Consider the following 22,517-nt stretch of genomic DNA (forward strand, 5'->3'; position numbering starts at 1 on the left):
TCAGCTTAAAAGAAGAGCTTTCACAGATTAGACTATCTAGGAAAGGGAAGAAAGTGAGCAGCAATTTCTGCACTGCAAAAAATGTACTAATACACAAAACAAACTTTAAAAACGTATCGAGCAAGTATTACCACCAATTCCTTGAAGACATTCATAATCATGACCAATTTCAATGAATAATTTCCATGTCGAGAGTTGGTTATTCCTGTCTCTCAGGTTGCGTCCAGGCATTATGATGATGGCCTATATTTTGCATGCTGAAATCACAGGACGGCCTTTGTCTGGAAAACATTTACATCTCTTAACACAGCTGGCTTGTCCAACCACTGGCACAAAACAAACAAGGAAGCAAGGTAGAAAAACAACTCATAGGTTAAATTACCACTAAAGAGGTCTTTTAGTGTTAAACGTCAAAACAACATGGACCATTTTGGACTTTTTAAAACAAACTGAGGTTGACTTTAAAGGGCAATTTGAATTTAAAAAGGAAACGCTGTTTGCTTTAACAGTTCTGTTCTATGATACAAAAAAGGTCCTGATTAAAATAAATAGTTGAAAGTAAATACATAAAAAGCAATAATATATGTATACTTTTTTGATTCACAATAGTTGAAACTTTTTAAAATCTAATCAGAAAAGTAGATTCTGATTTGGACTGTAGATATTTTTTACCATTTCAGGATATGATATGAGGATATATTTATTAGATAAATAACTTACATAACATTTTTTAAAACCCTCAAAATAGAAATTTCCACCACAATGTCTGCAGACTTGAACACAAACATGAACAATAGACCCTTATAATGTGGAGGTATGTCAAGAGCATGTGATGCTTAAGGGGGTGTGGTCCCACAGGTGCTCTGTGGAGGTAAGACACTCTTCAGGTAACAGAGTGACTCATTCTCTCACACACCTTAAACACCACATATACATGGCGCTCTCACACTTTAACTCTTCAACCTGACAACAAACTGTGGGAATAAGCTGAACAAGCGCAGCATTTAATGAAACAGGATCTCTTGGAAAAGCAAATTACTTCCACTGCACCTGAAGAACTGCTGGATTTGGACTCAAAGACACTGAGTTGTAAGAAACAAGTGTGATCTTTCAAGCAGGATTGTGTGCTGGGCTGATCTCTTGTTTTGTTTCCACTGTGCAGGATTTATTCTTTTTCCTCAGGGAACTTCATCTAAACTGTGGAAGTACTAACCCTGTGCAGCATTTGCAGTAAGTTTGCTTTACAATTTTCTTTTTACGGGACATTTTTTAACTGTCCCTGACAATGCCAGTGGTAAAAGTGGAGAAAGACTCCCCAGCAGACACCACCTCGTCTGCCTCCAACCCTCCGCAGACAGAGGAGCAGCCCAGAGGTCGGAGAAGAAAGAGACCTCTCCAGCGAGGGAAACCCCCTTACAGCTACATCGCACTCATTTCCATGGCCATAGCCAACTCCCCTGATCGCAAGCTGACTTTGGGGGGCATCTACAAATTCATCACAGAGCGCTTCCCCTTCTACAGAGACAATTCAAAGAAATGGCAGAACTCAATCCGCCATAACTTGACTCTCAATGATTGCTTTATCAAGATCCCTCGAGAGCCTGGGAGGCCAGGGAAGGGCAACTACTGGGCTTTAGACCCAAATGCAGAGGACATGTTTGAGAGTGGCAGCTTCCTGAGGCGCAGGAAGAGGTTTAAGCGCTGTGACTTCAGCACTTACACCTCATATGTCCATGAGACACCCGTTTTCTCTCCTGTCCAGATTGCGAGATCAGCCGCATATGCCAACTCAGTCTACCCGAACATGACAGTCAGTCCGACCTACGGGCAGCAACTGCCTTCTGCCTATTACCCCTCCTCATCTCCTCCTGGGTTTGGACCTGGTCAGACCCGCATGTTCAGCATCAATAACATCATAGGTCACCCAACTCCAGCTAGCATGCTGGGAGGTCAAGGCCCAGAGGTGATGCAGCAACCGAGCCGCAGCTTCAGTCCCGAGGGGAATCCAAACGGATCCAGTCCCTGCAGCCTGGTAGCCCCGGCTTTCCAGAGCCAACCGTGTGGAGGGGTCATATCATCCCGCCCCTCTACGCATCCCGGGTTCACCTACTCGGGACCAAACAGCCACCCACACCACCATACATCCCAGGGCTCATATGGACAGGGCCACACCCAGGGGTATGCAATGACAGGACGCCTCCATTCCTCAAGCCACGGGTCGGCAGAGTCCATGGACCATTACGGCAGGGTCTCCCCAGTGCAGTTGGGCTCTTTCTCCCAGTATAGCAGTGCTGCAGGTCCTATCTCCAACACAGGGGGTTACCTGAGACACCCCACGTACCCAGGGAATATGGACAGGTTTGTGTCTGCCATCTGAGCTACTGAGAATCTAGATCTGAGCATCTCACTACCTTGTGAACAGAACATCAGAGACTTGAGACGGCACCAAATGAGCCAGAGATGATTGTTTTAGTTTGTTTGAGTGATTTAATAAGACAAAACTCAACAGACTGATTTTTTTTTTTTTAAACTCGCCTCGCCATTAACCCTACAACCTTGATGGTAATTTACTGAGATAAACACTATACATTTTGAATTAAATGTCAAGGCCTCTTCACAGAATATGTGAGTGTAAAATGCATCCAATACTGCCATTGGATGCTACCAGTGGTTGCAAGCTTTTTTGCTTTGTCATGAATTGAATGTGCAAGTTTAAGATTTACAGTACTGGCTAGTTTAAGTAACAGACTTTGAAATGTTAGAATAAATTATTGTGCTTCATGGTCATAGGCTTTGCAATAAGTGGCTTGTGTGAAGAACGTTAACTTTGGTATATTTGCATGTATTTTGTTGTCGAATGAAAATGCATATTAGGTTGCCTTTTTGGAAATAAACGGAATTATAGCACTTTTGTTCTTTAAGAATAAAATATTTAAATTATTCATGTATCATTGCTTTTACAATTTAAGTAATATGACAACAGAACTGTTTTTTGTTTTTTTAAATGTCCAAGGGGGAAGATTTGGTTTGCAAGAATTTAGCAAGATACTAAATTTATATAATTTTATCATTCAAATATATTACAAAACAAACAAGGGCCAAAAGAACGACACATATGCCACCATGAAGAAAATATTCCCTCAAACATATTTTTCTTTTGTGCTTGCGTTATTTTCTTTGCTGTTTCAGCTCAGCTGGTTTGAAGTGTTGTCTGGAGCCACAGTATTACCAGAAACCGTGACCGGCCTCAATTATCATGTCCAGACATCAACATAGCACTTAGACACAGACCCAGTTAATACCACACAGATCCACTAATCAGGAAAATGAATTGACTTGTAACACAATATTTTAGCCTATAAAGATAAGTAGTGCAAGTCCTTTATCTCAACACAAGAAACCCCCTTTAGACAAAGTCAGCATCTGACAAGATGAGACTTGTAAGGAAACGCTTCATTATAGTGAAGACACTTGAATTTTCTATCAGAAAAGGAGCTTTGTTGACAGATATGACTTGAAGTTTTTTTTCCCCAACAAAGTATCCTTAGTTGAAAGGAGTCCTGGTTTTTCTCGAGTGCTGCTACAATCTTAAAATCTAAGAGGATTAAATGAGGATAGTAGTAATCAGCAAGTGTCAAATTATAATTTCAAGAGGACAGTGGTTTAATCATTGTAAGACCTGGACTCAAGATAGAAGTGACAGGCGTAATACGCCACAAAGATTTGTTTGAGTAATACCAGCTTCGTTTACGGTCTAATGGCAGGCTATAATAAAAAAGAATTAGGTTGATTTTTGTGGGAAATCTTTTCACACAGTGCACTTATTGTATATTGTTGAACTAGATGAGCAATATCTTAAACACGGGACAGAGATTTAAACCCACTCAGGTGCAACTACAGTCACAGCCCATCAACCACAGTTGAGGTTAAATTCAATTGTAAACAGAAAAACCATATGATGGCACCGCTAACATCTGTTAGATATTATAAAAAATATTGTATAAACACAGAAAGTGAAACAGACACATTTTCTGAATGAAGTTGTGTATTTGGCACATTACTTATTATGACCAAAAACCAAAACATGAAAATCTGAGTGGAGTGTGATAAATGTCTCATTACTACTTTCTACCAGAATTTCCTGTTAACTGTTAAATGGCTTGAACTAAATACTGGGCCAAAATATTAACTGCTCTGGCACACAAATGTATACAATTAAAAACAATAATCACATTGAAAACACCTACGAATGACATCTGACACTGGAAAAACTGCGACATGTTCACTGTCCAGCTTGGAGCAACACACGTCTGTTTGCAGTACATGGTATGTACAGTGAACTGTGTCTGTGTGCGGTTTTGAATATTAGCAAACATTTGCTGATGCAAAATAGACAAACATTTTGAAATTTTAATTAGATCACTGGCATTACTCCTGAAACGCACATAAAAAGGAAGACAATTTGCTTTATTTTAAATCATACTAAAAATATGAACACAAGCCAAACTAAAACATAGCGGACATAAATACAATGAACACAGGTGGCAATAACAAACATGTCAGCCAATGTATTCAATAAGCTGCTGGAGTTGTTCACTATTCTTCATGACATCCGGCAAAGACAGCAGGGTCTGTGCAGAGAAAACATTCATTACCTCAAATGTACATATATTTAATGTATTTACAGGATAACAAAGGTGAAAGAATGCACAAAAGCAACATATGAAAAGCATCCCTCACCTCTCTGACTTTATTGATCATGTTGTTTAACATCTGGAGCTCATTCTCACTTTTCTGCTGGTTGGTCTGGTGGATGACTTGCTGTGAGAGGCATTACAACACTTTATCACAGTTCTTTAGTAGTTATATTGCGTATGTAGATAATCTTATTAAAAGGAGAGAAATTCGCTCATAAATGTACTCAGTAGTGTCAGTAACTGCTGAAGTACATCAAGGTGATACTTACATGTCTTTTTGCTCTATCAAGGAGTTTAACTCTGGCCTGCTCCACCTCCTGAAGACTCAACTTCAGTTTCTCCACCTACATAAAATCAGAGAAGTGTTTGCTTAATAATAGCCTAAAAAGTATTATAATAAATGTAGAGCATATAGCAATTAGCACACCGTACGCAGCAGCATCATACCTCCTTCAATAACTGGATCTTTTCTTCCATGAAATGTGCTGCAGGAGCTGATTGGCCACCAGCTTTTCTTAATTCCCCACGCAGGAATTGAGACTCCACCTTTGACTGCTGGAGGGAACGACGAAGCTCAACCACCTCCTTCCGCAAATCCTGTTTTAAAAAAATTAATTAAAAAAAAGTAACATTTAAGCCAACTGTATTCTGAATTTGTTATAGAGAGATATATATATACATATATACATATAAGGGTTTTGTGCCTTACATTACTGTCAGTCTTGTGTTTATTTAGAAGTTCCTTGGTCTCTTGTATTTCTGACATCAACTTTGTCACAGTTTTCTCATCCTGTGTAAAGAGAAACATCTTTTGCTTCATTACGGTTTCCCATCAGTCAGAGCTCTTCCATACCCATTTTCCAATCATAGATGAAGTCAGCACTGAGGAGATGTACTTTAATTCCTACCTGAACTTTCTGCTGCAGTGCTTGACTTCCTTTCTCAACCAGGCTGTTCAGACGGCCAAGTTGATGCTTAAGCTCAAACACCTCAGCCTGGTGTCTGTTGTTGGCAGCCTGCTGCTCCACCTGCAGGCCAGAGCTGGGACAATGCATAAGATAATGTTATTTAAGGAAGAATTCACACAACACCTTCATTTTTACATTAAGCTTGAATAAATGGTGCCTTTTTCTAAAACAACAAACAAACAAAGAAAATATGGGAACTCCAAACATTCATTGAGATCAGAAGTAAGCTTAAAAGAATATTAGAAGATATATGAAATTTACTACCAAAATGCCATAATCTCAAAATATATTCCCTAATTATTTAAATCCCTATGTAAATCACTTACATGGTGTTTTGCAGCTCCTCCAGCTGAGCATCTTTAGTCTGCCGCACCAACTTCAGGGTGCTGATGAGCTCTGTGACGGTGCTGCCCAGGTCAGCGAACAGCTCTGTGACGCTGCTCTGTTCGTCCTCCTCTGGCTCAAACTCTACTGCGTTCAAATTCTTTTTCGGGGTGACGGCTGCAATGCGGGTGAAGGCGCTCGTCTCACTGAACAAAGTTTCACACTGTGGCTCAGGCATGTCTGAGGGGACTGAAGAGACAGTGAACCACAACTTAGATTTCCCATTGCCCAAAGTCCTTAGATGACATTTAAGCACTCTGAACTGAGTTTGATTTTTCAGATGTATGTACGCAAATATGGTCCAGTCAACTAAGATGCTAGCTCTGCAACTCAATCGCTTCAAGATGTTAATTGTAAGAAATGAGTTATATAATGTAGTAATATAGTGGGAAATTTAAGGCATACAGAGTAGGCAGAAAATGTTTGGAAAATGTTAGCTAATGCAGATAATGTAGAAAAGGACAAGAATAAGAGTACTGAAAAACACGCCATTGTCGCCATGTACTTTTGAAATGGAAAATTGGTTATTTTTGGCTTTAAGGATGATATCTATGGTCTGCTGAACACATATTCAACCCACATTTGAGCCATTCAAATCAAACAGAGGTCTCAGGAGAATCTCTGGGTGTCACTGTTCAGAGACGTGATTAATATGACTACATGGCTCCATATTAAATTGAATTCATATATCAGCACCCCCAGACCCATTCAGACTGACCACCTGCATGAGTTTAAGCAACATCGCAGAGTCAATCTGAATGTTGTTAGTTGTGTTCAAGGTTAAAAGAAGTTAAGTAACTGACAGCTTTTATGAGCAAATTAAATCTGTGACAAGTTATAAGTTAACACTTATTAGACTGATAGCGATTACATTTTGGAAAGAGTATCACTTCAAGACACATGCGGGTAGAGCTACAGTACCTGATCCAGGAGGTGTCTCCTTGTTGACATCTTCCTCCTTCTCAGCAGTTAATGCAACCATGATGCTGTCGACAAAAGAGCTGGAGGGGTGACGACGCTCCACGTTGTGGACTGCTTGAGACTCTTTATCCTTCAGTGATTCTGGTTTCTGAAAAGTTAGACATACAAAGCCTGGATGAAAAAAATGTGTTTCATCTCTGCAGTCCACTTAATTTCACAGTTCACTTCAGGAATACTTGCTTTTACAAAATGAGCTCTTAAAATTTGCATGAAGTTTGACACCACCCATATAGAGAACTGAAGCATTCAGCATCATAACTGAACTCAAACACATTTAGTGGTGCCACCAACAGTCTACTAGAAATACAGGTACAGGTAGGCCTATAGCCTTGCATGCTGTATCTATGTACAGAATATAAGCATGGGCACATATGAAAGTGAGACATAGGTGGTGAAATTTCTGTTCTGCTAAAGGTTTAACAGTTCTTAGGCGTTACCTGGTCATTGAGAGCTGCGTGTAGCTCATTGGTCAGCCCTCGCAGTGTGTGATGCAGCAAAGTAATTTCAGTGGCTGCCTGGCCCAGTTTCTCTCTTAGCTCCAGCTGGGTTGCACTGGCTCTGGACCTTGTGGTTTTCAGTTCCTCCTGCAGACTCCTGTTCTCAAGCCTGCATAACACGTGCGCAGACAGACAAGTTATCATTTAGTATATACACAAAAAAAGTGAGTTCAGCATCAGATATTTTTAAGATTAAATAAAGCTGCATGCACACAGATATTTTTATCTTGATCAAATTTACCATAAATTACCTATTTTGAATTAGCTTCATATTTGCTCCCACTTTCATTCACCCAATGAAAAAACTTTTGTTTTATTAACCAGTCCCTCCAGAAATTTGTGATGCAACCTTGCAAGTTTGTCCAATCCCCACAACTATTCCACTAATGGACCTTTACCATTCATATCAGACCCCCGTGAAGAACGTTGAGCCATACTAGAGATTTTATTCTCACTTGTCTTCAATATTTAATTAATTACACAGAACAAAAACAAAAACCACCACTATTTTTTGTAATTTTCACTTTCTCAATGGCCTAAATAGATTGAACATGCATCACAAAGTTTTTTTTTTTTTTTTTTTTTTAGAAAAGCTGCTGTCAAATCAGGAATTTTAGGCCACAACAATTCAAAAAAGTCTGCAAAATCCTGGATGGACTGACACATTATATATATAGTATATTACATACTGCAAAGAACTTTTTGACAAAACCCAAAACAACCAGACAACTGTGGTGTTTAATCAAAATTTCTCACTAGGACACAGATATAATAATAGCACATTAATCAGCTTTCAACATTAATCATAACATACATAAAAAGATGGGGGTCGTTAGCTTAAACTTACTGAAGTTGACCAAGTTCTCCTTTTAGGTCCTCACACTGGATGTTCCTCTCACGGAGCCCCTGCAGGTTGGCCCTCAGCATACGCTCACTTTCAGCCATCTGCTCCCTCGCCAACTCATTCTCCATCTGTAAGAACTGAAACCAGAAACACACCATTAAACAGGAGTCACATACTATTTCCATGTTGATGGGATGACAGCACCCTTGCAAAAACAAGCAAACATGGACAATGTACAGCCTGACAGCTTACAGAGCTCCACTGCAACACATTTGCTCCAGTTGTGATTTTTAGGGGAGAAAATTGTCAATCAAGGCAGCAATGGGGCAGCAATGGGGATTCAATGGGGCCAGAATGGGTAAATAAACTTAAAATCTAAAAACGAACCTCGTTCATCTCCCGGACACCATTGAGTTGTGTGCAAACGTCCTGGAGTTGCTGGATCTCCATGTGCTGGGATTGTGAGAGGAGCTTCAGCTGACTGAGCTGCTCCTCGCTTTGAGCCAGAGCCTGACTTAACTCACACACACGCTCCTCTGACTGACCCAGTGACGCCTCAAACCTGGATCCAGACAGAACACAGGCAGTGGCATTAGTTGCAGTATTTTAGGTAGCATTTGTGGATGTGTGGCATAAAGTTCTGCTCTCAGAAAACAAGGTTGGTCCCATTCTTCTGTTCTAAACATATCATCTTACTAAATTAGCCTTTAGAAATTTACAATCAATGTATATAAAGAAAGATTAATTTATCTTAGTTTTATTTTCCTCAAAATTTCAGATCAAACCATTAACCCATTTCAACCTGAAATGCTCAAGTTGTTGTTTCATCCCTAATGAGTTGACAAAACCATTGGTCAACACTCACTCATTTGCTCTGTCCTTGGCTTGCTGGATGTCCTTCCATGACTGCTGCAACCTGAAACAACAACATTTTTAGAAGCTGCATGCTGTAGTTCAATAAGCATTTTGCTCCTTCAAGAAAATAATGTTTCAGTAGCACAGTATATGTTCCCTTTTATATTCCTCAGCACTGGTATGCCATCAACAAATTAGTGTGGTTGTCGGGATCATACTTTGTAGTCTCGGCAGCGAGGGCCTGCTCCAGGAAGGTGTAGGAGGCCAAAGTGGAGGAAACAGTGGCAGACAGCTCCGTCACCTTCCTCTCCAGCTGACCTCTCTCTTCCTCCCTTTCTGTTAGCTTCTGGCGCAGCACACCCATCTCTGAAATGTAATGAAAAGAATGAAATGTTTATTGGCTAGTAAAGAAGAAAACCATATTAAAGGTAAATACAACTGTTTGAAAAGAGAGTGAATGAAATGACCAAAGCAAGTTAAACATATTTATGTTTTTACCTGAAGTCAGAATTGTCGCCTGAAGATTTAAATCACCAATCTGTTCTCTGGCAGATTGGAGATCCAAATTAGTTTGGTTCCATTCTTCCTCTATCTGTTGAGTACAAGTTCATTTGAATTTTAAATAATAATAATAATAATTTTTTAAAAATCATCTTCATGATTTGCCGTCATCATCATCATCATCATCATTATTCATGTAAGACAAGTAGAAAAGAGTTGCAGGAGATTAAAGGTCCAGTGTGTAACATTTAGGAGGATCTATGGGCAAAAATAACTGTTTTCATTAGTGTATAATCAGGAAGGGGAGGGTGAAGTGAGGGAGTTGCAATCTACACACTGGACCTTTAAGTGTTCGACTTAAATTATAGACATCTGACCTGCTCTCTCTCCTCGACAGCTTGGTCTCTTGCAGACATATGCTCGTCCCGCTCTCTCACAGCAGCGGCCGCCTTCTCATTCAGCTTCAGAAGCATGGGAGCAGTTTTCTGCAGAAGGCCTCTGACTGTGCAAAGCTGTGAAAATATGACCACACAAAAGCAAAAAAGCGTCAATATTATGAGCACTGTTGCATTTAACAACAGTTATATCTGCTGTCACCATTCCATCAAATGAGCAAGAAAAATGACAAGGTACTGTTGTGTTGTTATTACATTGTGAGAAAATGTCAGACTGAACCACAATTTACACAAATAGTTTAAAATAAAACATTGTTGATGTTGTTAGTACTTTGTCACATCAGTTTCTGGCTCGTTCTGCTCATCTTATCTTTTGCAGCGGTTATTTCAGTCTCTTATTAAAAAAAAAGATACATACTTCTTTCATCAGACTCGAATGTTCCTCTATGGTTCTGGACAAAACATCAGACGCAGAATTTAGCGTTTCTGTGTAGACCTGGTTTAATGCAACCTGCATTAGAAGAGAAACACAATTAAAAAAAGAGACATTAAAAAGGAACTGTAGGATGTTATACTGAATAGATTAAATAGAGCTGTTTGGTTTTTGCCTGGTCTCTGTTACCTGTTCTGGGTAAGTCCGCTCTAGGGCAGCTAACAGTTCTTGCTGAGGCCCCACAATCCTCTCCAGGTCTGAGATTTCTGTGGCACAGTGTGTCCTTAGCTGTTCCATTGCACTGAAGGCCTGGAAACAGACAAAGTGTTGAAATACCTCAGTTTGCTCCTCAAGGCCTCGGCCAATATCAGCACAGAAGAAATATTATTTTATCTAATCTTTTCACAACACATGCATGACAAACTATAGCCCTGGTTTGTAGAAATACTGACTTCAGCAACACAAAATAAACAAATCTTTTTCAACCTGCAGTACAGCCACGTGAACAAGGAATGGCATACATGGAAACAAAACATACATTGAACTACTAAGGTAAAATGAACAATTAAGAGATTTGTCACTGTACTTACAGCCTCTTTGGCTGTGAAGGCCTCTTCCATCTGTATCCTCATGTCATCTTTTTGGTGAAGAGCATCTTTGACCTTCTGCATCATCGCTGTCTGTGTCTCCTTCGTCTTCTCACATAGAGACTTCATCTGACCGTACTAAACACAAGGAAACTCATCAGCTAATTTATCCCTATTGGACAATTATACAAAAGTATGCAATTGATGTCAAATGGCAGAGACATGAAAGACATGTTTACATACATGTGAAACAAGGCTTTGATGGTCCTCTCTGACAACGTCTCCTATTTGCTTCATGTTAGAGAGAGCAGCATCCGTGTCACAACTCAAAGAAGTCTGTTGTGACAGATACACATACAACTGTTATTAAAGCACTAACTCAGGTGTCATGGTTGTTTCACATATAATATTATACATTTTCAGAAACATTACTAAATGTATTTACAGGTACAAAGGGTTCTTGAAAACAGGGACATGCCAGAGCCTTTTATCAATAAAGTTTCAAAAATTTTGCAACATATTACATGTGTAGTGACAATGTTTGTGTCATACCATGGTGACCCTCATGTCCTGCATACACTGGATGAGGTTCTGTAGGGAACTTCCGTCCAACTCCAACTCACCAATCCTGTTCAGAGCCTCCAAATATAGGTCTCTGTGCAATGTGGTCTATATAAAATACAAAAACAATAATCCATTAAAACCGTAATCATGGCCTCTGTAAAAAATCAATAGATTGCTGACATAAAAGAAACAAGATGAAGAGGTCATCGTAGCAAAATAATTAAATCTACAAAAAAAATTTAAAAAACTGAATGTCTGCATGTGTCCTTACCTGACTGAGTTCAGTGTGGTCAGTCTGCACTAGTTTCTCCCTGAGGTCTGAAGGTGCAGGGCCTGTAGATGGACAACCATGTGTCCTGGCTGTAGCTAACTGCTGCACCAGAGCCTCCACCATGATCATGCTAGACCTTAACCTCTGTTCCAGCTCTTGTCTGGGGAGACACTCAAGACTGCCTGGAGGTACACTGAGAGCACATCAACAGAAGGAAACAGTGAGAGGCAGACAGAGAAAAGACAGAAAGCTGAATTGGCCAATGTCGTTATTATTGAATAATTAATCCAGAGGGAACACTTACTTCCACAGGAGGGGGTCGGTTACAGTGCACGAATCAGCCACAGAGAAATCCCTCTTTCTCTCAAATTGGCCAGATGTATTGACACTGTGATCTACCCATTTCATCGGAGTGGTGCCCACACAGACACTGTGGGATTCTGCAGGAGTAGCTCTTGCCAATGGGACCGTGACAGTAGCAGTAGGTGGATCGGGCGCAGAGGCAGCAGCAGGACCCATCTTTCCTGACGCCAAGAAGAGGAACTCTGCCATCTGCCGAAGCTGCTGCTGCAGAGGACCATCTGGAATCAAAGGGATATCCAGAACCGGCTTTTCCACCTCAGGCTGACGCACTGGACAAGGCTTCACGCCCACATCCTCGACTGGCTCAGTTACTAGGCCTAGCTGGGCCTTGCAACCTAGTGCTGTAGAATTTAACAGAGGCCGTGGCATGGGGCTCTCCAAGTGCTCTGCCCAGAACCCAGTGGGGTTGACGTTAACAGGGGCTACAAAGCTCTTTTCACCCTCAAGAGCAGAATCGTCTGCCAAAAATTGGTCCACAGGAAGATCCTTATGAGTCTTTAATGCAAATAGAGAAACTCTCCTAACATCAGGACTGAGGAATCCAAACTGAAAAGTTGATGCTACTGTGGGACACTCAGACAGCACTTTAAGAACATCAGGGAGGTTTTCTGCACAAGGTTTTTCTGCAGAATTACAAAGAACAGGTCCATTTCCAGATGAACCGAGAGCGCTGTCTTTCTCCTCATTGGATTCATGGGCTCTAGTGCTGATTTGCACTTGAGAGACATGCTCCAGATGCACTTCCACAGGGGTTGGAGTCTCTGCCGAGGTCACAGGGGGGCTGCAGTCGGATTCAGTTTTGTGAAGCACTGAAGGCAATGCACTGTCCTCAGGATGTATGGAGTCCTTTATCGATGTTTCTTGTATTTGAGAGTGAACAGATTCGTCATTCAGTGCCTTTAAAGACAGGGGAGTCACAGAAGATGTACTGACAGCTGGTCTGTCAGTTTCTACCACAACTTTATTGTTTTCTATGTGGCTGATATTGTAGTTATCTTGAATGTGATCCTGTGTACTGGAAGTGGGTACACTGTTGTCATCCCTGGGCTGGCAGATCACAGCATGATCGTCAGGCGGAAGGGAAGTCTTCTGAGATAACTGGTTGCCATCTGATTCATCAAACTCACTTCTGGCACTGATGAACGAGCCGAATGTAATACCCTCCTGTCTGCCAGTCTGGCTATCAGGTACCACCAAGCTAATCTGTTTAACTTCATCCACAGCATCAAGACTGAATGGTAATGGTTCCTGGTTAATGGCAAGGTTGCCACTTGGGGTTGGTGGATAACTTTCAATATTACAGTATGGGTGATCTAAATGATCATCACCGTTTTGAACATCTTGGTCACTGGCTAACATGCTTGGATCTATACCATAATTGTAAATGGTAAACGAATCGCTGCATGCCGCAGTTTGTTCAGCTGGTAGAGGAACAGTCTCATCTGCAAGTTTGGTGTCATCTGAAATTTGAATCTCACCCCCAGTGCAGTTAAATGATTTGAAGGTTACGTCACTCAGTCCATTAGCAGGTTTTTCAGAACCATTTGTGGCCCCAGACAAGGTGGTGATAACACAAAGATCGTTTTCACCACTACAGTAGAGATGATCTGCATGTTCCACTTGACATAGTTGACCAAAGTCAGACAGATTTGTTAAATTCACACTGTTGTCTTGTAAAGGTTCACCAAGCTGTGGCTTGGGCAGAGGAATGGTCTCATCTTGTAGTCTGGTGACATCAGAAACTTCCACCTCACCGCCATCACAGACAAAGGATTTCAAAGTCACTTCTGTCTTCCCACAGAAGTCGTGCTGAAAAGCTCTGATATCTTCTGTGGCACATTTATCATCCAAGTCTCCAGAGGCCAGTGTAGAGTTTGAAATTTCACATGCTGCGTCAATGTCAACCAAGGAAGCATCTTTCACCTCAGGGTTGTGATAGGGGTGTTCTATGTGGTCACTGCAGGACTGAACTACCATGCTGTCAGAGATGACCGTATCTTCGGTTCCACAAGTGTTTCTTGTAGGCTGATCTTCGGGCAAAATAATACTATCTTCTTCACACACTGAAGAGCCTGTAATCTCAACCTCCCCACCAGGACAGATGAAGGATTTAAATGTTACATCTCCAAGTCCACAAGCTGTCTCAGTAGATGTCATGTCAGTATTGGAAGCAACGGTTTGCATCACTTTGGTGGATGGAGGAGAGCGCAAGTGGGGCTCTGAGTCACAGAGAGGAACATCGGCCTGTTGATTAGAATTAATTGAGGGTAAGAAAAAGTAACAAAGACATTGCAAACATTAACATTTCAGTATTTGTGTGTGTGTGTGTGTGTGTGTGTGTGTGTGTGTGTGTGTAAACTCACCTTTTTCACAGCGTCTCCACGGAGCAGTGATTTTGATTTGAACCTTGATGGAGTTGACAGATGAGGCATTTCATTATCCAGACTTCTGAGAGGGGTACGTTCTCCACATCTGCTTGAAGGCTATCATCAACAAAAGTCAAACCAAATATTATTATTCTATATTAGCTTGTTGTGTAGTAATTTAATAAAATACAATGCGCATTACAGAGCACAAAAGTCTTACCAAGCCTTCCCCACTGGAACTTGACTTCCTGGAGGACATTACTCTGGAAGGACTGGGAAACAACTTGTACAACTGTAAATGAAGACAAACAATTTCTTGTTAAACGTGCTTTTTTTGTTTAAAACAGCTGATTAAGCTGCTTGGTGGACATTAGCGTTTCCAGAGAGAAGTCATGTCAACAAGCGAGCTAACATTATGATACAGGCAGAAGTAGGCTTATAAGTGCATTTAGGGCTAAGGGCTAATAACTAACCAAACATAACTTGGATGTATGTGGTAAATGTGTAAATCACCACACAACGGGGTTGTTAAGAATAATGTGAGGAAGGTCGCAAGATGATAAACTCCGAGTTTAAGAAAAGCGTTACCCAAGTCGTTCGCTAGCCAACGTAAGTTACGTTACATGAACTCAAGTTAAGTTTGCGCACACAGCGTCAAATAACCGACATTTTTACACTAACCAACCGACGGATTACGTGAGGCAGCACATTAAATCATATAAGAGCACATTTACCTCCCAATATTTACCAGCCAACTTGAACCAACATTGTAAAAGAGGTGAGAACAGAGTAAACAAACCTAGCGTTCAGCTGCCATCAACCGCGTTTCATTCAAAACACAAATGTCAGCTCTGCTATTGGTCCGTTTCTCTTCTTCGGTGGTTTTGTAACCCACTGGGCGGGTGTACCGCGCTGTCACACACTGCTGCCCCCAACAGGACACTTGTGTCACTACACAAGGGTGTTTTTTCGTTAGTTATTAAATCTACAACTTTCCTCTTTGTTGTCTTTTAGATTTGTACAGCCAGATTTCTTCTTATCTTTTTATTTATAATTTTATGCCTGACAATAGAAATAACACATCATATATTAATCATTGTCACCTACTTATTAAAAGACGTTTTTGATTTTTAACCCATTTTACTCAAAGCCATCCTTTTCTACAAAGCAAAAACAACCCCTCTTTTGCTTCTCCTGTTCATTTAGGTCACCCCTTATTTAGTTACAGCGTCATCTTAAATGCTTCGTTTGTCTTTTCACAACCAGCTCTCACTCTCTTCCTCTCACAGACTCAAAAACACACCACTGTAGCAAAGAGAGTGACTTACTGTCACTCTTGGTATGGGGAGTTATACCAGTAATACATTACAAAAAGAAACATAAAAGTCCATGTATTCATGATCATTTAGTTTATTTTTCACTATCGGCAGAGGGCCAGTTACTTCCTCCAAATTAAAAAAAGATGTGAAAGTGGAAATTATTTGGAACGCAGCTGCTACCTGACAACACCAGTAGAGAATAAGTCTTGACAAATAAATGTGCAATTTTCTGAAGAATAATGAAAATGGATTGGGTTTCATAAGACATATACTGTATTTTATGAGAAAAACTTGATCATTTACTGAATTTGTACAATCACTCCTATTTTTTAAAATGGACCAACACATAGAAAATATTTTGATGTATTTATTATTTACCATTTCTGCGCCATTATAGTTCCCTGTCAATAACAGAGCACATAAACAACTTTCATGTTTCAAAAAATCTTTTAATCTATTTAAGCTTCTTATACATAATTAATAATTGCTTGTCTTTCATATAAAACTGATTTTAATAAAGTTTGCCAGTAGAGAATCTGGCAATGTAGGTATGAGAAACATTTGATACTCTGGTTTTGTTTCCCTGCACACATGAAAATCTAGAAAATCCAGAGTCTTTCCAGCTGAAGCTTTCACCGAGAGCGTTTCTCATACTGAGGGAAGATGTTGCTCAACAGGTCGGACCTGCAGTACTTCAGCAAAGCCTCGTCCAAACCAGCAGGTGATGTCAGCCGTGTCCAGGGTAAAGAAGAAGAGTCTGTCTCTGCAGCGTGTCCTCCTGTAGACTGACCGTGGGTCTGCTGACAGCACTCCTCTGATGGCGGCAGCAGCCTCCTCTGGACTGCGCAGAAACTTGAACGTGCGTCTGTCACTCTCAGAGGCTCCTGTGTGACATAAATGCTATGAATGTCTTTGTTCATATTAATTTGTTTCGCAACAGCACCCTCTTGTGGAGAAAAGCACAACAGCACCCTTTTCTCAGAGGGACAAAAGGCTTGATGGTAGTATAATGTAAACTGTAACTGTAGCTTACCTGACAGGTGTGTGGGAAGGAATTCTCCCAACTGCCTCTGAGCATGTGGTGTGAAGCGCACCTCCAGACTGCCAACAGGAGGTTCTCTGATCCAGCCAGCAATAGTGCTGTAGGCCTCCTCTCCATAGCAAGGGTGGTCCACCATAGACTCCTGTGGTTTGGTTTTGGGTGAGTCTGAAACTTGGTCCTCGCTCTTGCAGCTCACCTGGCGAACATCACCTTGAGTCACATATGCCCTGACGTCCTCCAGCACATTGTGGAGGTCTCTGGGGAGGGAAAACTGAGCACTGCCTCTAGATGAATCAGTGGCTGGAATATCAGAGAGGAGACTCCCCGAGTCATCAACATCAGTTGTTTCGCTTTTTAGGTCAGACTGAGCACCTGCTTCTGTGGTTGCCTGTGGTTGGTCTGTGTTTGAATCATAAGGCTCCGAGTCCGTGCCCATCCTGGTGTGGGGGGAGTCGTACTCCGGGATGTAGGGTTTGATGTCTAGGACTGGGGTGCCAGCAATCATGTCAATGTCGGACAGATGTACTGTATCACCTAGAAAATAAAGGTAGGAAATCATGTGTTTCTATCCAGCAGAGTCAATTACTTGTTTTTGCAGTTGAGGTTAAATTTGACAGTTCAGATTTCTAGTATATTTAACTTTAACTGCAAAAGGAAAAAACATAATATTCAATACATTAGTGTGGTCTATCATTTAGAGTTAAAAAGAAATGATATGTTTACATTCTGCTAAATCTGTGCATTGATCCTCGCAAAGACACAATTGTTAAAGACACTCACCTGCAATCTTATCGAGTTTAGCTAGAGTTAAGCCCAAGGCATTTGGGCGGTGCGGACTGCGTGTCGAGTACACACCAACTCTCTGACCATTAAGTCTGGGAGGCTTCACTTTGGCTTTATAACTCATGTGCCCGTTTTTGTGAAAGAGAAAGATGATCCTGTGGAGACATAATGACATAAAATAAACAGCAGATACATAAAGTGTGTGTGTGTGTGTGTGTGTGTGTGTGTGTGTGTGTGTGTGTGTGTGTGTGTGTGTGTGTGTGTGTGTGTGTGTGCAGACTCGGTTTTAGACCTTGTCTAAAATAGGGGGGGAATCCTAAATCCTCAGTCCACAAGTGCTAATCTCACATGGCTTCATATGCTTATATGAGACAGGTGAAAGGTCCACTCATTCAAGCAACGAAAGGTCGCCATTAAACTCAAATGTCTCAATGAAAATGCCGTTTAAAGGGTTTTAATTTATGCTTTAGTGCAATTACATTACAACATTTTAAAGGGTTTTGTGCAGACTCTTGACATCAACTGCACATGTTGGTGCACAACAAAAAGCCACATTCAGCTTACTGAACCTACAGATAGATAGATAGATAGATAGATAGATAGATAGATAGATAGATAGATAGATAGATAGATAGATAGATAGATGGATGGATACTTTATTTATCCTGAGGGAAATTCAAGTATCCAGTAGCATACAAAATACAAAACATACATTCAACTAAAATTAAAAACCTTAACCTTAAGAATAGAATTAAAAATAAAATAAAAGATCAAATATAAAGTATTATATATATATATATATACATACATACAGCATATCAATAAGGTGATAGTAAAAATGTTGTTCTTTTTGCGTCATTGCATTCTGGCATTCTGTCACTTTTTGCTTATATCTGAGATAATGGCAAACCATGGACGGGACTGTAGAAGAGACTTAGTATAAACATGCCGCTGTATGTGACCTACCACACATGTGAGTATTGCTCCAGGCCCACCAGAGCGTGCTCAGGGTTATTGAAGACACTCTGCCGGATGCGCAGTTCTGCCCTTGAGGGCCCACAAATGGTGGGCTGTCTGGGGGTCCCATTCTTCACAGAGAAACAGGAACTAATGTAACCAATCGGGACAGTCTGGATGTTTCCTGCAACGTCACACAGTTAACAATGTTTATAACTTTTGTAACAAAGTAACATAGATTATCCTTTCTGCACATTTCCTTTGCTGCTTGTCATTTATATTAACCAGTACTATGCACCTTCTTTTTTTCTTTTATTTTTATTTATTTATTTATTTATGTATGTATGTATGAATAATATATTCAGTATACATTTTTATTTTAGTGCTGAAATGATTAATCACACAATTAACTAAGCAGTCAATTGCCAGAAAATGAATCAGCTGCTTTTCTCTGATTTATAATGTTGTTAATTTAATTCACAATTAATTTAAAGTCACCTTGGACTCTTTTTATTATTTTATGTAGGGATTGGGAAATTCTAGGCCGATACCACTGTTTAATATAATAATTTGGCCGATAGCCAATGTTTTTTTATTTATTATTTATTCACCCTTTTGAGACAGGGAAACAGAGAAATCTACAAATATAAGCATTTCTGCATCTGTTACAGCTCAGTCTATTTCTCTTTTTATCCAAGAAGTGAGATGAAGGAGCTGAACAGCCGCTCGCTGTCCGTGCCGCTGCTTGGAGCACATCTGTATTTGTGTAAAATTTGCACCAGTTCTAGAAAACAGAGGTGGTTATTTCTCCAATATCCAAGTTGGAAATAAACGACACAACATTCAGCCAGCGCAAAATTGATGTGACACAAGAGATAAACATCGGCCACTGATATTGGTGAATGCCATTTTATTTGCCAATAAACAGATGTCAGTCAACAGGGTGAATATGGGCCAATGTATCAGTGCATCTCTAGTGATTGAAAATTTGTTATTTTACTATGTTTACTGAGAAACATGTTTATTATATTTTCATTACAACTGTGGAGACTTTACAGCTGTAATAATAATGAATTACCTTGCTCTAATGCAGCCTGTGCTGATGCTGGTGAAGGTGGTGGTGGTGGTGTCTGGTCTATATCAGGTTCACTGAGTCCAATGTTTGACACGGCCGACTGAATGGAGACCATATGTTTGCGATGAGCTCTGACCGCACTGTCCAACATCTGCCTGTTAAAGAAGAACAGATACATATAAACACCAAAAGAAATAGGGCTGCACGATATGGTCAAAACATCATATTGAGATTATTTTGACAGATATTGCAATATGATTCACAGTTAGTGTGGGAATAATTATTTTTGCATTACACATGTAATTTTGACAGTTTTTTGGGGGGGCACTACAGTTTATTATAATGCTGTTTTGCCACACATTTTTACCTATATCAACGAAATGCATTTTTATTGCGATTTCTTTAATATTTGAATTAATTGTGCAGCCCTAAAATTAAATAGAAATAGTTTCTACAAGGAAGCACAGAGAAAATACAATCCACTACAGTAAAAGAAAGATTTAAAGGGGAAAATATACTGTCCACTAAAATACAACTGTTAGAAAGGTTAACAGTGCGTTTGTTTACTACCTGCGCTGCTGTAAACATACCTCAGGTTCTTGATTTCTTTTCTCATCACAGAAACCTGCTGATTAAGCTTGTGAATGTGCTCACCGCAGCTGTCACACAGAGGACTCATCTCACTGATCTAAAGGAAGACAAGAAAGGACAGGCTGTTCTCAATAAGTCCACTTTTAGTTCGCCGTTAAACAGCAACAAACAGCACGCTGACAGAAGCATGTGGGAGTTCCTCTTCAGTGCGGAAGTAGCACATGTTGGACTTCCGCTTGGAGTGTTTTTCACGTGACAATATCCGAGCAGTGAGTCGGTTTGTCACAATCCGTATTTTGTGGATTGTAACTTAAATGTTTTTTGTTTTTTGTTTTTTTAAATAAACACTACATGCAGCTATCACACATAAATTACGCATTAATGTTGCAGAAGTCATATTTGTTTATGTATAAAATAAAATACATTTGCACTTGTGTTTCAGGTCAGCAGAGGGCAGCCAAGAGTTGTGTGTCATTTATTTTATTTTTTTTAAACAAACTTTATTTATAAATGTAGCTACACAATCTACAGTCAGTGGTGGAATGTAAGTAGATGTAGTATTTGCTTTTACTCTGCTTACACAACTAATCCGTAACATAATAATAATCAATCAACAACTCAAATATTATTATTTACTTGACATGACGTTACAAAAAAATAGGATAATCTGATATAATAGAAAATGCAATGTTATAGATTAAACAGAATAAAATAGTTCCACCTCACCAGCTATGACATTAAAATGCTGCATACCCCCCAGTGGTGGAATGGGGGGGTGTTTACTCAAGTACTGTACAAATTCACTATTTAATTAGAGTTACTTCTTCTTGAGTATTTCCACCCACTACATCTCAGAGGCAAATATTGTACTTCTTACTCAGCTGCATTTTGTCTGACAGATATATTTACTAGGTATGCACAATTAGGATTTTTCTTTTTTCCAGCCGATACGATTACTAGGTATGCACAATTAGGATTTTTCTTTTTTCCAGCCGATACGATAACCAATATGTGCCAGCTTCTCATGGTCGATACCGATAAGATGACAGATCATTATAGCATTATTGTATTTAAAAAATGTTTATAACCTGTAGTTTTTACACACTTGAGCTTAAGAAAGGATCAGCTGTAGTGAGCAAAGATGGATGATTTAATATCCTGTTCTAACTGAAGATAAAGTCTATCAATCGTTTTGCATAAGAATTCCAACTAAATGATTATTAATATCAACCGACAATTTATTGGCTGTAATTTAATTATCTTGATAATTTATAATAATATACATTTCCTATTATCGGACGATAATTTATCTGTCATAATATTTATCGTGCATCCCTAATATTTACTTCTTTAAATTTCTTTTTCATACCCTTCCTGTCCAGGGAAAGCCATGTATGTCCAAATTTGGTTATGTTAAATTGAATCTGTCCTTATAAACTGATTACGTGTTCCTCTATTGGTTAAGAAATAAACGTGGTTCTCACAGGACAGTGACACTACGAACATATTTGATTAAACTACCTAACAGTATATACAGCAGTGAAATTCGACATACACATTGACTCAGAAGTAATATCATTTCAAAAACATCATATAATAGTAAAACACTGACAGGGACCACTTCTGCAGAATGAGTACTTTTACCTTTGCCACTTAAGTAAATTATTGGTGATAATACTTACAAGTAAAGTTTGAATGCAAGTCTTTTACTGGATTATTTTTCACTGTTACCTGCTAATGCATAATCTAATAATATAATGTATAATAACATTACACTGACTGTGACCATTCTGCTGTAGAAGCTCTGCTTTTTATATTTGATTCTGATGTTGAAAAATATGTTGCTGATATTACTCATTTGAATTCAGGACTTTTTGTTGTAATGGGGTAATTTTACATTGTGGTAGATATGTATATATATATACGTCTTCCACCTCTGTATAGTATTAAGGAAAGTACAACTAGCACAATAAGAGTAGGCAGAAAAAGTAGAGCCAGGTGTACCACAGGCAACAAACAAGGCATAAATTAAATACAAGTGTGC

General features: G+C 39.7%; 3 protein-coding genes across 4 annotated transcripts; 1 reads left to right on the forward strand and 2 right to left on the reverse strand.

Moving 5' to 3' along the window:
• Positions 1-905: 905 nt before the first annotated feature.
• Positions 906-2,940, forward strand: foxe1 (forkhead box E1). Its single transcript, XM_051385589.1, has one exon. The coding sequence runs from the start codon at positions 1,286-1,288 to the stop codon at positions 2,375-2,377; it is 1,092 nt and encodes a 363-aa protein (XP_051241549.1). The 5' UTR covers positions 906-1,285; the 3' UTR covers positions 2,378-2,940.
• A 1,087-nt stretch (positions 2,941-4,027) lies between these two features.
• spag5 (sperm associated antigen 5) lies at positions 4,028-15,585 on the reverse strand. 2 transcript variants are annotated; one of them, XM_051385366.1, is made up of 25 exons: positions 15,506-15,585; positions 14,927-14,998; positions 14,704-14,823; positions 12,282-14,584; positions 11,978-12,170; positions 11,695-11,811; positions 11,386-11,478; positions 11,146-11,280; positions 10,745-10,864; positions 10,541-10,633; positions 10,105-10,239; positions 9,725-9,818; positions 9,445-9,592; positions 9,237-9,287; positions 8,759-8,933; positions 8,375-8,508; positions 7,468-7,636; positions 6,971-7,118; positions 5,992-6,238; positions 5,606-5,738; positions 5,407-5,487; positions 5,145-5,294; positions 4,967-5,041; positions 4,741-4,821; positions 4,028-4,631 (listed from the first exon to the last, which is right to left on the reverse strand). In XM_051385366.1, the coding sequence occupies exons 2-25, from the start codon at positions 14,963-14,965 to the stop codon at positions 4,560-4,562; spliced, it is 5,106 nt and encodes a 1,701-aa protein (XP_051241326.1). In that variant the 5' UTR covers positions 14,966-14,998; positions 15,506-15,585; the 3' UTR covers positions 4,028-4,559. The 2 variants fall into 2 exon arrangements, with proteins under 2 accessions (XP_051241326.1, XP_051241327.1); XM_051385367.1 differs by lacking the exon at positions 15,506-15,585 and adding an exon at positions 15,441-15,459.
• A 792-nt stretch (positions 15,586-16,377) lies between these two features.
• trmo (tRNA methyltransferase O) lies at positions 16,378-20,691 on the reverse strand. The gene is made up of 6 exons (XM_051385554.1): positions 20,473-20,691; positions 19,886-20,037; positions 18,817-18,991; positions 17,848-18,005; positions 17,059-17,601; positions 16,378-16,909 (listed from the first exon to the last, which is right to left on the reverse strand). The coding sequence occupies exons 1-6, from the start codon at positions 20,559-20,561 to the stop codon at positions 16,674-16,676; spliced, it is 1,353 nt and encodes a 450-aa protein (XP_051241514.1). The 5' UTR covers positions 20,562-20,691; the 3' UTR covers positions 16,378-16,673.
• Between the last annotated feature and the right edge of the window lie 1,826 nt (positions 20,692-22,517).

Source organism: Dicentrarchus labrax, unplaced genomic scaffold, assembly GCF_905237075.1.
Source record: "Dicentrarchus labrax unplaced genomic scaffold, dlabrax2021, whole genome shotgun sequence".
NCBI classification, from domain to species: domain Eukaryota; kingdom Metazoa; phylum Chordata; class Actinopteri; family Moronidae; genus Dicentrarchus; species Dicentrarchus labrax.

Bases quoted from the DNA above. Each gene is read 5' to 3' on its own strand.
- spag5 (XM_051385366.1), bottom strand. From the start codon at position 14,965: ATGTCCTCCAGGAAGTCAAGTTCCAGTGGGGAAGGCTTG. The intron at 10,865-11,145 runs GTAAGTACAGTG...GTCTGTTTCCAG, and splicing joins CCTTCACAGCCAAAGAGGCT to GCCTTCAGTGCAATGGAACA. The intron at 4,822-4,966 runs GTAAGTATCACC...TGCCTCTCACAG, and splicing joins TTGATAGAGCAAAAAGACAT to CAAGTCATCCACCAGACCAA.
- foxe1 (XM_051385589.1), top strand. From the start codon at position 1,286: ATGCCAGTGGTAAAAGTGGAGAAAGACTCCCCAGCAGACACCACCTCG.
- trmo (XM_051385554.1), bottom strand. From the start codon at position 20,561: ATGAGTCCTCTGTGTGACAGCTGCGGTGAGCACATTCACAAGCTTAAT. The intron at 20,038-20,472 runs GTATGTTTACAG...CTTCTTTAACAG, and splicing joins AAAGAAATCAAGAACCTGAG to GCAGATGTTGGACAGTGCGG. The intron at 18,006-18,816 runs GTAGGTCACATA...ATGTCTCCACAG, and splicing joins GAGCAATACTCACATGTGTG to GATCATCTTTCTCTTTCACA.